This window comes from Myotis yumanensis, unplaced genomic scaffold, assembly GCF_028538775.1.
Source record: "Myotis yumanensis isolate MYYU_CA2020_CCGP unplaced genomic scaffold, mMyoYum1.0.hap1 SCAF_5, whole genome shotgun sequence".
NCBI lineage: Eukaryota > Metazoa > Chordata > Mammalia > Chiroptera > Vespertilionidae > Myotis > Myotis yumanensis.
This window is the reverse complement of record NW_027223756.1, coordinates 86,530,106-86,542,823: the sequence shown is the minus strand read 5'-3', so window position 1 is coordinate 86,542,823 and position 12,718 is coordinate 86,530,106. Positions and strand designations below refer to the sequence as shown.

The following is a 12,718-nucleotide window of genomic DNA, read 5'->3' as shown; positions in this document are numbered from 1 at the left end:
TAGGTTGCAGGCTCCTCCCCAGCCTGAGCCCTGGTTGGGGTATGTGCAGGAGGCAACCAATCAATGTGTTTCTCTCACATCGATACTTCTCCCTGTCTTTGCCTCTCTCTCCCACTCTCTCTAAAAATCAGTGGAAAAATATCCTTGGGTGAGGATTAAAATAAAATAAAAAATTTTAAAAAGCACCTCCAGATTTTTAAAAAATATATATTTTTATTGATTTCAGAGAGGGAAGGAGAGGGAGCGAGAGATAGAAACATCAATGACGAGAGAATCATTGATTGGCTGCTTCCTGGACGCCCCCTACTGGGGATCGAGCCTGAAACCTGGGCATGTGCCCTGGACCTGAATCGAACCCGGGACCTTTCAGTCCGCAGGCCGATACTCTACCCACTGAGCCAAACTGGCTAGGGCTCACCTCCAGGTTTTAAGACAGTGGAGCAGCGGCCTCAGGACACTCGCAGCCCCGGTGACCATCCTGCTCGGTGTTCCCCCCTCTGGACCTGACAACCCATTGGAACTGGGCCAGTCGCTGTGCTGGGAGCTGGGAGACACCACTGACCCCGGGGCCGGTGCTGAATGAACCCTCAGGGAGAATCTGGAGAGCAGGAGGGAGGGAGAAAGGTTCCAAGGAGAAGGGGGCACTGCCCAAGGGAAGACTGGGAGGCTGGACTATCACCGCCCATGCAGAGGAGACCAGGAGGGGGAAAGGGGGCAAGATTACTGGAGGGGGATGGATGCTGGGGAGAGAAAGGGTGCGAGGGAGGGGATGAGGCAGCTCCAGCCTGGCCAAGCAGGCTGAACCATCTGCCCACACCTGTCCTGTGCCCCAAACTCTCAGGGCCCCTGCCCAATGACATATTCTAGAACCTTCTGCCAGCATTCAAGGAGCTGCTGGCCCTAGCCCTCCTTCCTTTTCCAGTTCTATGCCCTGGGCTCGGAGTGAACCCTGCATTCTCACAGGCATTCGGCAAAAATTCAGTGAGTGCCTGCTGCTGCGGACACAGCAGTGACACAGTTCCCTGTCCCTGTGGGGCTGACAGCCCAGTGAGGGAAGACAGAAACCACATAAAGAGGCAAGATATCTGATGGAACTGCAGATGGAAGTCTGGGTAGGAGAGAAACAAAGCAGAGAAGGGGCGAGGAAGTGGGAGCTGTGGTTTTAGAGGGTGGTCCGGCAGCCCTGGAGGAGGATAGGTAGGTGGAAATTCCCTGAGTGAGCGGGAGGAGGAGCCCAGCGGCTGCTGGAGAACAGCCAATGAGAAGGCCCACAGGAGGCCCTCAGGGGAAGATAGATGCCTGACGTGTGTGAGGAGCAGGTGGGGGAGAGGGGGAGCGCGGAGGAGGTGAGGGCTGGAGAGGAAAGGGCAGAGCGAGCAGGGCCTTGCAGGCAGAGGGAAGGCTTGGGCTTTTGTGAGCTGGGAATGAGGTAGGAGTCTGAGCAGAACAGGGATGTTTCCAGATTCAGGCGCTCACAGACGCCCTCTGGCTGCTGTGGAGGGAACAGGCTGTAGCAGGCAAGAGGGAGCGCGTAAGGGGCGGGGCATGGACTTGGAAACAGTGGTCAAATCAGTCTAATTGGAAGGAAGCACTGAGCAGCTCGAGGTGCGCTGGCTGTGGGTGTGAGAGGGGTTTCTGCAGCTTCGAACACTCAGTGCTCTGCCTGGCACACCCCCCTCACTCACAGTTGCACCCGGGCACTCACATTCTCTCTCTCACGTGCACTTATCATCTGTATTCAGATGTCACCTCCTCAGGGAAGCCGGACCAGACTCGGTCCCGCCTCAGCTCCCAGGACACCTTCACCCTGTCCTGCCGTTGCTTTTACATTGCAAGCCCTCACCGCCTCCCTATAATCTTGGCGTGAGCTTCTGGAGGCATCAGGCTCATGAGAGTAGGTGTGTGGGAAGGGGTACAGACTGGTAGGGAGACAAGCTGGGGGGGGGGGGGTGCTGTTCACATGGCTCCTAGAAGGTGCTCGGGAAACTTTAAAGGAAGACAGAGGGTGAAGAGGGCGCACTGTCCCGGGGGTGCACGGAGGACAGGCACCTGATTCAGGGACTCCGGGAACTGCCGCCACCCTGCCTCTGAGAGCCCGATGGGGCCCTCACCTCTGCGACATGATCTTGAAGGCATCCGGCAGGTAGCACTGCACGTTCTCCATCTGGAAAGGGTCAGCGTCGCAGATCTTGTCATCTGTGCGTCCGTAATTGGCGTTTTCCACCATGATGACATCACTGCCTGGGCACCGCAGCTCGATGGGGTAGCCTTCGCATGCCAGCTCCCGGCGCATCAGCCCGAATGGGAGTCCAGCCCGGCTCAGGCCTGTGGGAGGGGGCACATCATGCTCAGGGCACAGGGGAGGGAGTGAAGACCCGCAGAGGAGGCGCCATCTCCAGCTTAGCTGAACCTGGGACACAGGCACAGCTTTATTCATCTGTAAAATGGGCTTTTCAAGTCATTAACCTGCTCAAAAAGAATTCGGCCTTTGCCTGGACCTGGGAGGGCCCTCCAAGCCTTTTGAATGTTCAGCCTGATAAGAGTGTCTGTTTACCTGGGGGCCTTGGGCCATGCCAGATAGTCTGTGCTAACTGTTAGGGGTTGAATTGTGCCCCCTCCCCCAAATTCCTATGCTGAAGTCCTAACCCATAGGACCTCAGAATGTAACCAAATTTGGAGACAGGGTCTTTACAGAGATAACCAAGTTAAAAGGAGGCAATAAAGATGGGCACTAATCTATATATATAAAAGCCTACTATGCAAAGTGTCCCCTAGGGCAGTGATTGGCAAACTCATTAGTCAACAGAGCCAAATATCAACAGTACAACGATTGACATTTCTTTTGAGAGCCAAATTTTTTAAACTTAAACTATATAGGTAGGTACATTGTTATTAACTTAATTAGGGTACTCCTAAGGCTTAGGAAGAGCCACACTCAAGAAGCCAAAGAGCCGTATGTGGCTCGAGAGCCGCAGTTTGCCAATCACTGCGGGAATTCCATTGCTTGCTATGACATGCGCTGACCACCAGGGGGCGGCACTGGAACGAAGGAAGGCCAGGCCTAGGGACCAGAGGGAGGAGATGGCCATCTACAAGCCAAGGACGGGGGCCTGGAACAAATCTTTCCCTTGCAGCCCTTAGAAGGAACTAACCCTGCCAACGCCTTGATTTTGGACTTCCAGCCCCTAGTACTGTGAGGAAATAAATTTCTGTTGTGTAAGCGCCCCCCATCTGTGGGGCTTCGTTACAGCAGCGCTAACAACCTAGTAACCTAACAAAGTGGTTTGGGTGGGAGCTTTTGGGTCATGAAGTATCAGTTGACCTCTGGAGGGACTGGAGATTCAGGTCAGCCAGGTGGGTGATCAGAGTCCCACTAAAGATGGTGAATCCCAAGGCTCGGGGGACTTCCCAGGCTGGCAATGCACATGTGTGCTGTCACCCAGCATTGCCAGGAGAGTTAACACCGCCCACGGCTCCAAGAGGGGACAACTGCAAGCTCCGTGCATGAAACCTGCCTGAGGACTGCTGCCCCGCGCCCCTCGTCTCGTGGGTGATTTTAATCTGCATCAATTCACCGTGATAAACTGTAACTGAAGTTTAACAGCATTTCTGAATTCTATGAGTTCTTCTGGCAAACCATCAAACTTGAGGATGGTCTAAGGCAGCGGTCACCAACCTTTCGGACCTCACAGACCACCAGTGGTCCACAGACCACCGGTTGGCAATGGCGGCTCCAAAGGTTTCCTTAAACCAGCGGTCACCAACATTTCAGACCTCACGGACCACCAGTGGTCCACAGATCACTGGTTGGCGACCGCTGGTCTAAGGGACCCCTGATTGCAGTTAGTGTCCAAAGTGAGGGTGATCTTGGGTGCTGCCCTAACTTCACACCACGCCACACAAGGAGAAGAGGCATGGGGGCGGGGTAGGAACTCATATTCTGGAAGAAACCATAGAGCCTGACTTCGCCACCTCCCAGATGACAACAGGCCAGGCGTGTCCCTAGCCCCAGGTCTTCTCGTGCTGCAGCCCAAGGATCAGCAGCACCAGAATCACAGGGCAGCTGGTCGTTCCGAATGCAAACTATGGCCACCCTCCCCCCAGGCCTGCTGAATCAGGATCTCGGGGGAAAGCCAGGAGCCTTTGGAACTACGCATCCACCAGCAATTCTGATGCACTCTCCTTTGGACAGCCACCCCTATAGCCTCCCCAGGCCTTGGTTTCCCAATCTGTAAAATGGGCACCATAGCCCAGGGCTGTGCTGTGAGGATTCTGTGCTAGGAATGTTTGTGAAGGAAGTGCTGAGCATGGTGCTGTCAATGGTGAGGGCGCCACCAGAAGGGTCCTCCGCATTATCACCTGGGAAACCGTCCCGGGTGTGTGAAAATGAAAGAGCACACCGTGAGCAGGCCCAGCATTGTCACATGTCAGTCCCCATCCTGTGCCGTGTGCGGACTGAGAGCTTGGGCTGATGGGTTTCAATCCCAGCTCCACCACTCCCTGGCCGGTGGCTTCGTCCAGTCACTGACCACCTCTGTGCCTGTTCCCCTCCCTCGGGAGCTGACAGCTCCCACCTCACAGAGCCAGGCTGAGGGAGGGGCGCAGTGGATGCAGCAGTAAACAGTGAGGCAACAGGGTCTAATTCCTGTTGCTACGAGGATGATTAAGGCAGCCCGTCTCTGCAGGACAGAGTGGGCTTGGCAGGGCCCACGCCTGCTGAGGCAGCCACCTTCCCAGACACGTCCCAGCCAGGCCTTGCTGGTGCCAGAGGGATGGGGGGATGCACAGAGTGGCCCGGAGGCTGCAATGTGGGGACCACTGTCATTTGCAGACGAAGAGAAGGTACCAGTGCATAATGGCAGCAGAGCTAAGCAGGCCTCTTTCCGAAGACCGGGTCCCTCCACTGTTGGCTGGGGGGACCCATGGAGAATGGCAGCCAGGCCCTGGGGTTTTCTGGGGGGAGTTGTCCCACTTGGGGGAAAGTTTTACATGTGTTCCTCTAGTGCCATCTGCTTCCGCGGCTAATTTTAGCCCTTCTTGGGTCTGGGAGGCAGGCCGGGGGTGGAGGGTTGGCTCAGATGGGTCCAGGGGGTGGGAGCAGCCCCTCCTGGACCAGCTGGGACCATGGGGCAGGACCCAGATGGGCAGAGAACACGGGCACTGGGCAAGCAGAGGATACCAGCTGGCCAGAGCAATGCCAAGGCCCTGGGCATGGCTGAACGAAGCCCCTCCCTGTGCGGCTCTCTAAAGGTGGGGCTATACGATGGGGCACTGGGAAGCAGTGTCCACTGCCAGTGCCCTCCAGACAGGGCTGGGAGGGGTGGGCAGGGGGCGTGGCCCAGGCAAGGCCAAGGCCAAGGCCAGCAGGCACCTTCTCCCTGCCTCCCTCCTTGCTCTGCCCTTGCCCGCCATGGGGACCAGAACTGAGAAACTGGTGAGGTGGACGGGCACGCTCGGGGCACTAACTGTGGCATGCACAGGATCCCGGGGCCGGCACAGGGCCGAGCTGAGTCATTAGTTGTTTTTAAATAGATGCCAATGGGCATGCTTTAATTAAGCCTCTTGCAGATGTAATCACAGGTACCACACACACGAGCCTCAGATCACCAGGCAGGCCTGTACCAGTCCCAGGGTGCCACAGGCTGTACTCCAGGCTCTGGGACCCCTGGGTGTTGGAGGTGAGGGGCTAGGGCCCCCTCAGTGTTGTTGGTGGTGTGTCGCCACCCAGCCTTGCTCTGGCCTGGTTCCTCTGAGGTGCGGGTGGGGTAGGGGTTCTAACAAGTCGTTCAGAGGTATTTCAGTGCTCTACCCACTCTCCCGGCCGAGTGGTGGAGGCGCGGCCCCAGCAGCACCTACCTTGGGTGGCCGAGGTGACCAGGACGGCGGTGATGCAGAGGCTCCACAGCACGGCGGCCAGGCGGGCCATGGTAGCGGCCGGGGACGTTTTCGGAGCTCTCAGTGGCTTGTGCAGGGGTCCCTGCCCTGCATCACCAGGTGGGCACCACAGCCTGGCCCACCAGCCTGGGGAGGACAGGGAGAGTGAGGGGGGGCCATCCCTCAGCGGGCCGTGGAGAAGGGGCCCGTCCACATCCAGCACTTCCACCGGCAGAAGCCACATCCTCTGGCCAGAAGCTGCCAGGCTCACCCTGCTTTCACCCTGACCCCAGCAGACAGAACCGCCCCCTGGTGACAGGTGTTAGGATGGCACCAGACCGGCCTCAGACCCTACCTCCTGGGGAAAGGGACCCTCTGGAAGCCGCCTCCCCGTTCTGAAATCCCGACCCTGCCCATCGGTCCTCCAGCCGAGCTTCCTCAGCCAGCAGAGAATCCAGGGTGGGGACCAGGCATCCCGGCCCCACGTGCAGCCTCCCCCTCAGGATCATGGGCAGGAATCCAGACCCGCCCCCAGCCCCCTACTTCCTGTCTCTCCCACTCTGGTAGCTGCTGGGACCACAAATTGGGGGTCAGGGACAACTGTTTCCAGAGGACTGGGGGTGGGGGGTAAGTTGGAGACAGGCAGGTGGGGAGGGAGGATGCAGCCCCCTCAGGGCCCGGGAGGGTAAGGAAGGGTTGAGGGTCGTGTGCCCTGCCCTATAGAGCCCCCCCGCCCCCCCGCTCCCCGACAGCGTTAGATTCTGACCCTTTATTTCCTCCCTCACAGTCACTCCGTCCCACTTCTCGCTGCCTCGGTTTCCCGTGGATGCTCTTCAGGTTGCCTGCCCACATCTCCCTCAGCCCTTGGCTGTATCTACACCCAGTTTGCCACGTGTGGCCCGGGCCCAGCAGCACCAGCCTGGCCAGGAACTTGCTAGAAACACGTTCTCTGGGGAGGGCCAGCACGCGTGTTTTCACCAGCCCTATGACGTATGAAGCCCCGCTCCGTCCTCTCCGGCTGTCATCCCAGCCTGCCCCACAGTCTCAACACCACCACCCACCCAACACTTCCCCAGGCTCTTACTTCCAGCCTGGGCTCTCTCCGCAGAGCCCAGCTCCTGTTTTCCCCACACGAAAGCCTGCTGACTGACCCCGCTGCGCCTCTGACCCCTTCTCTGTGCCGCCACCCCTGCCTCCTGCGATCCCTCCACCTCACCAAGCCCTGCCCAGGGCCTCCCTGCCTCTGCGTCTACCTTCTGCCCGCCCGTTACCCACATGGCCACTCCCTCCCCTCCCTCCCTCCTGTGGGCCTTTGTTCACAAGTAATGATCTCCGAGCTGGCGCGGAATGGCCCCTGCACAGGCAGGGATCGGTGGGCTGTTTGCTCATCCCCACCCCCAGCTTCTAGCACAGACCCGACACAGTGGCAAATATCTGTTTGAATCTCAGACCCAAACCTAAGAATCTGCCTCTTCCCTCCCCTTCATGAACTCCGTCAGCAATCCTGTGCGCTCTGCCTGCCAAGGGTCTCGCCAATCCGCCCACTTCTGGCCCTCGAGGCCACCACCGGGAACAAGCCACTACCCTGACGCACCGGACCTTGTCCTGGCCTCCTCCCCGCCTCCCCCTGCCCTCCACTCAGTGCTGAGGGATCATTTAATGACGCAGATCCCTCTGCTTTCCGCTGGGGTCTCCGTTCCTCACCAGGGTCGAGGCTGGGGGTGATCTGGGCCACCAGGTTCTCCAAACTTCCGTTCCGACAGTGCTCCAGCCGCTTCTCCCCCCAACCCTCCCAGCCGTGGCTTGGGCTGTTTCCTCTGCCTGAAACGCTGCCCAGGATCCCGCATACTAACCTGCCCTCTGTCTCTATGTATCTGCCGGTTCTGGACTTTTCATATCGATAGTCAGAGGAGACTGAGGCCTTAACCCCCACCCCACACAGGCCTCAGTCTCCTCTCCTGTGAAATGGGACAGCAACTTCCCAGGACAGCCCTGAGTCCCTGTGCCCGTGCCTGCAGCGGCTCTTTCTCTGCCCCCTCCCTGCCCCTCTGCTGTCCAAAACTGTCTCCTCCCACAACCCTGACCAGACTTGGCCTGTGACACTTTCTGTTCATTTCACAATATTACCCTGGGGGAAGGGCATTCCTAACCACCTCATTTCTCTCCCCCACCCCACCTCCCAGCCTCAGGAGAGGCACTGACCCAGGCTGATGGACACTCCCTCCCTGACGCAGTTAAACCGGTGAGCGGCTGGTTAATGCTGGGGAGGACGGGCTGAGGACAGCTAACCCATGTGGGTCTGGTTCCTGACGGCCATTTATGTGCTGTGTGACCTTGACCTTGACCTCTCCCCTCCCTGACCCCAGTCCCCTAAGCAGTCTGAGCCTGCAGGGTTCTGGGAAGGACAACAGTCTGCGTAAACAAGCCCGGACTTTGTCTCCGGCGGCGGGTCAGAGTGATCAGGTTGACCAGTTGTCTGTGGAGATGAGAGATTGAAGACAGGGGACTGGCGATTAAGCGGGAGTGGGCTGGGGGCGGGGCTGGGTCCAGGGGCAGGGCCAGGGCGGAAGAGCAAATAAATGTTGTCAGAATAGTTATTTATTTATTTATTTTTATTCAGCTGGGACCCGTCAGAGGGTGCTGTCCACAGCATGGCACGAGTCCGGCCCAGGGAGCATCCCTCTGAGCGGGGTGGCTCCTCTCCCTCCTCCTGGGCTGCACCCAGGACTCTGGGGCCCCAGCTAGAGTCGTCAGGCCTCTTCCTTGTCCTTAACCCGCTCGCAGGGATCCCAACCAGCCTCACGGCTTTAGCCACTGTTTATACTGTGACCACTGCCACATTCGAGCTCCAGCCCGGCCTCCCTCCTCGCGGACTACACCTCCGTGAGTCTCCGCCACACCTTCAGCCGGACCAGACCAAAACAGAGCCCCCAAATCAACCAGTCCATGGTCCGTCCCACCGTCCTCTCCAGTCCTTCGGCCAAAACCTCAGTCCTTTGGCTCCTCTGTCTTTCATCCCCCACATGCAGTTCAGGAGCAAGTCCTGGGTCTGCGCCTCCAGAACACTGCAGGCCCATCCATCCTTGGCAGCCCCCTCCAGACCTTGGCTCACTGTCTACCCCGATGGCCCTGACCTCTGTCCTCCTGCACTCCAGCCTCTCTTACTCCCACACTCCAGGCTCCCCCAGCAGACAGAAGGGCCTTTAAAAAAAATTACGGATATATATATATATATATATATATATATACACACACATAACATAAAATCACTCATTTTAACCATACAATTCAGTGGCATTAATTATATTCTCAATGCTGTGCCACCAACATCATTATCTATTTCCAAAACTTTTTCATCACCCCGAACAGAAACTCTGTGCCTCTTATGCAAAATCTTCGTCTCCCCCTCCCCCCAGCCCGACAACCACTAACCTGCCCTCTGTCTCTATGTATCTGCCGGTTCTGGACTTTTCATATCGATAGGATCATACAACCCTGTGCTGACTTCTTTCACTCAGCATGTGTTTTCGAGTTCATCTAAGTTGTAGCATGTCAGAGCTTCCTCTTTATGATGGAGTAATAGTCCGCTGGATGAACCACCTTTTGTTTATCCATCATCCAAAGACGGACATTGGGCTGTCTCCACAGAGGGTGTCTCCACAGAGGGGTCTTGTCAAAGGCAATCTGGACAGATCGCTCTCCAGCTTAAACCCCTGCACCGGCTCCGGTTCCACAGCCCATGAGGCCACACGTGCTCTGACTCCTGCCCCTCTCCCCCCAGGCTCCAGCCACCAGTTCCCACCACAAGGCCTTGCCTGTGTCTCCAGCTCCACATCCCTCAGATCTCAGCTCAGATGTGCACCCCTCAGAGGCGCGGACGGGCCTCCAACGCCCTGCATCACAGCACCCTGCAGTCTGTGCCTGCCCACCCGGTCCCCGCCATCCTGTAATCTCCTAGGTCGTTTCCCTCTTGGTAAAACGGGGATACCTCCCAGGATAGCCGAGCGATAAGGCGAATTCATTCGTGTGAAACACTTAGGGCCACACCTGGCCCATGGTGAGTGCCGTGTCCCTGCAGCACGTCTCTCCCAGGTGACTTTACCTGTGCAGCCGTGGATTGCGTTTGTACCCCCAGGAGAATGGAAGTCCCTGAGACCGTCTCCTGGTGCCTAGACATGCAGTAGGCCCTCAAACAAATATTTACCAAATGAACTAAGATGAGTGACAAAGGATGGTAGTGGGGGCAGCAGGAGACGGGGCATGTGCCCTGCAACCTGGGCCAAGCCTGGCCCACACTGGCTAGGCACCAATGCCTCAGGGGCACCAGTGTTCCCCAAGGGCTGCCCCGCTGCTCCTGAGGTCCCCTCCCTGGAAGCCCAGGAAGCCCCATGCACACCCAGAACCGGCCCCAGGTCAGGAGCTCGGCACTGCGGCTCCCGTTCCCTCCCTTCCTGGCCTGACTTCGTGCCCGCCTTCCACCAGAGTTTCACTTGACACCTTGTGCCCACCTAGGTGGGAGGCCAGGCGTGGGTATGTGGGAGCCACCTTGGAGACCCAGGTCTGACCATCCCTGGGACCTTCAGAGGGGGTTATTTTGGATTGAATTTTATCCTCCCCCCAAAAAGATATGCTCGAGTCCTATCCCCCAGGACTCAGGATGGGACCTTATTGAAAAGAAGTAATCAAGCCTGGCTGGTGTGGCTCAGTGGTTAAATATCTACCTGTGAACCAGGAGGTCCTGGTTCGGATTCCCAGTCAGGGCACAGGCCTGGGTTGCCGGCTCCATCCCCATTAGGGAGTATGGAGGAGGCAGCCTATCAATGATTCTCTCATCATTGATGTTTCTCTTTCTCCTTCTCCCTTCCTCTTTGAAATCAATTTTTTTTAAAAAGTAATCAAGCCCTAACCAGTTTGGCTCAGTGGATAGAGCATCGGCCTGCAGACTGAAGGGTCCCAGGTTCGATTCCGGTCAAGGGCATGTACCTTGGTTGCAGGCATATCCCCAGTAGGGGGTGTGCAGGAGGCAGCTGATCAATGTTTCTCTCTCATCGATGTTTCTAACTCTCTATCCCTCTCCCTTCCTCTCTGTAAAAATCAATAAAATATATATATTTTTAAAAAGTAACCAAGTTACAATGAAGTCCTTAAGGTTGGCCCTAACCAGTAGGGCTGGTGAGGACACAGACATGCCCCTGGGGCCACGTGAAGACGGAGGCAGAGTCGGGGTGATGGTTCCACAAGCTAAGGGACACCAAGGACTGCGGCAGCCACCTGAAGCTGGGGAGAGGCCCGGGATCGGTTCTAGCCTCAGAGCCCAGAAGGAACCATCTCTGACAACACCCCGATCTTGGACTTCCAGCCTCCAGAACTGTCAGACCACACATTTCTGCTATTAGAGCCGCCTAGTCTAGGGTACTCTGTCCTATCGGCCTAGGAAAGTCACACAGGGGTCAGGACACGTGGAGGTGGGAGGCAGATAGCGGCAGGACCCTGGACTGTGCAACTACGGGGAACCTTTCACAAACTGCAGGGTGGTGGGGCTGCTGGGATCTCCAGTGCTTGAGCCACCCGAGATGCCAGGCATAGCAGCTGACACTGTGCCCGTGCGAGCACCGCGCCCACGTACCTCACCTAATCGTCATAAGGACCGAGTAAAAGGGGGTAACCCACATTTTACAGATGAGGAAGGTGAGGTCCCGGGGAGACCCAACTGCTAAGGGGGCTTTGAACGCAGGCAGGCTGGCCCTGCAGGCTGGGCGCTGAGAACTGGGGAGACCCTGGGGGCCAGGAGTCCCCCTCCAGGCCCCCACTGCATTTGTGTGATTGAGAGTCCTCAGAGCTGGACAGTCCTGGAGGTTCCACTCTCTTCAGGGCCAGGTGAGCCTGGATCTGCATCTGTCGCCAACCTGAACCTCAGTGACTGAGTGGCCCCAGCTGAACCCAAGTGAAACGGGGCTCGCTGCTCTCGTGCTGAGGGAGGGAATGGGCCTCAGGCGTGTCCGGCTACCAGGTCAGGCAGGTGGCCCACCTGCCTCTCACCTGCCTCAGTGTTGGTGCCTGCGCACCTGATCCCATCGGTCTCAAATCAAGGGGTGGGGGTACAGCGGGCTACCCAGTGGTGGGTGTTGCAGCCCAGGCGCTGTCCTCGGGTGCCCTGGGATGGGGTAGTCAGGTGACAGGAGAACGGGATGCTGGAGCAGAGGGGGCGCCTCCAGCTTGCCCTAGAGTGCAGGTGCCATAGCAACCCTCTGTGCTCAAGTGGGTGGGAGTCTGAGTGCCTGAGGGGGGGGCGATATGACAATGGGGTGTTGAGCCCTTAGTACCCGCTCCACACAGCATCTCCTGTTCCATCCTTCGCAGATTAAGCCCTCCCCAAACTCAGCCGCCTGAGAGCCCAGCTCACAGGCCCTCCTCCTCCAGGAAGTCTTCAGGCGTGATAGTGGGGAAGGGGCAGGTCCTGGGTCTGAATCTGCTGTGCTGCCTTGGGCAGGCTCTTGGCCTGTCTGAGACGATTTCCCCATCCCTATTCCAGGCTAACAAATCTACCTCGCACAGACAGAACCACTGCCCTGAGAATGCCCAGAACATGCCCTCCTTCCGGAAGGGAACTGTGGGCTCAGGGGAGGCAGGATCCCTGCTGAACATTCATCTTCCCATCCTGCCACATTTCAGCAGCGGGCAGCTGATCCTCCCAGGTGCTCAGTAACTGTACAGTCATCCTGGAACCCTCTTCTCTTATCCCTACATCCACCCCCAGCAGCTCCTGTGGCCTCCCCTTCAGAGTCTGTTCACTTCTCCCCACCCCTTCGCCACCTCCCTGGTCCAGTCCCATCATTTCTCCCCC

At 57.7% G+C, this 12,718-nt stretch overlaps 1 protein-coding gene across 4 annotated transcripts in view; it reads right to left on the bottom strand.

Moving 5' to 3' along the window:
• Positions 1-12,718, bottom strand: part of ADGRL1 (adhesion G protein-coupled receptor L1) — a 44,030-nt gene that overhangs the window by 23,183 nt on the left and 8,129 nt on the right. For 3 of the 4 annotated variants that reach the window (XM_070416177.1, XM_070416180.1, XM_070416179.1), the window contains exons 2-3: positions 5,857-6,021; positions 2,112-2,325 (exon numbers count right to left, since the gene is read on the bottom strand). In XM_070416177.1, the coding sequence (XP_070272278.1) occupies positions 2,112-2,325; positions 5,857-5,926 (284 nt within the window). In that variant the 5' untranslated portion in view covers positions 5,927-6,021. Of the gene's footprint in view, positions 1-2,111; positions 2,326-5,856; positions 6,022-7,578; positions 10,090-12,718 lie in introns of those variants that run through there. The other variant, XM_070416178.1, reaches the window with a different exon arrangement.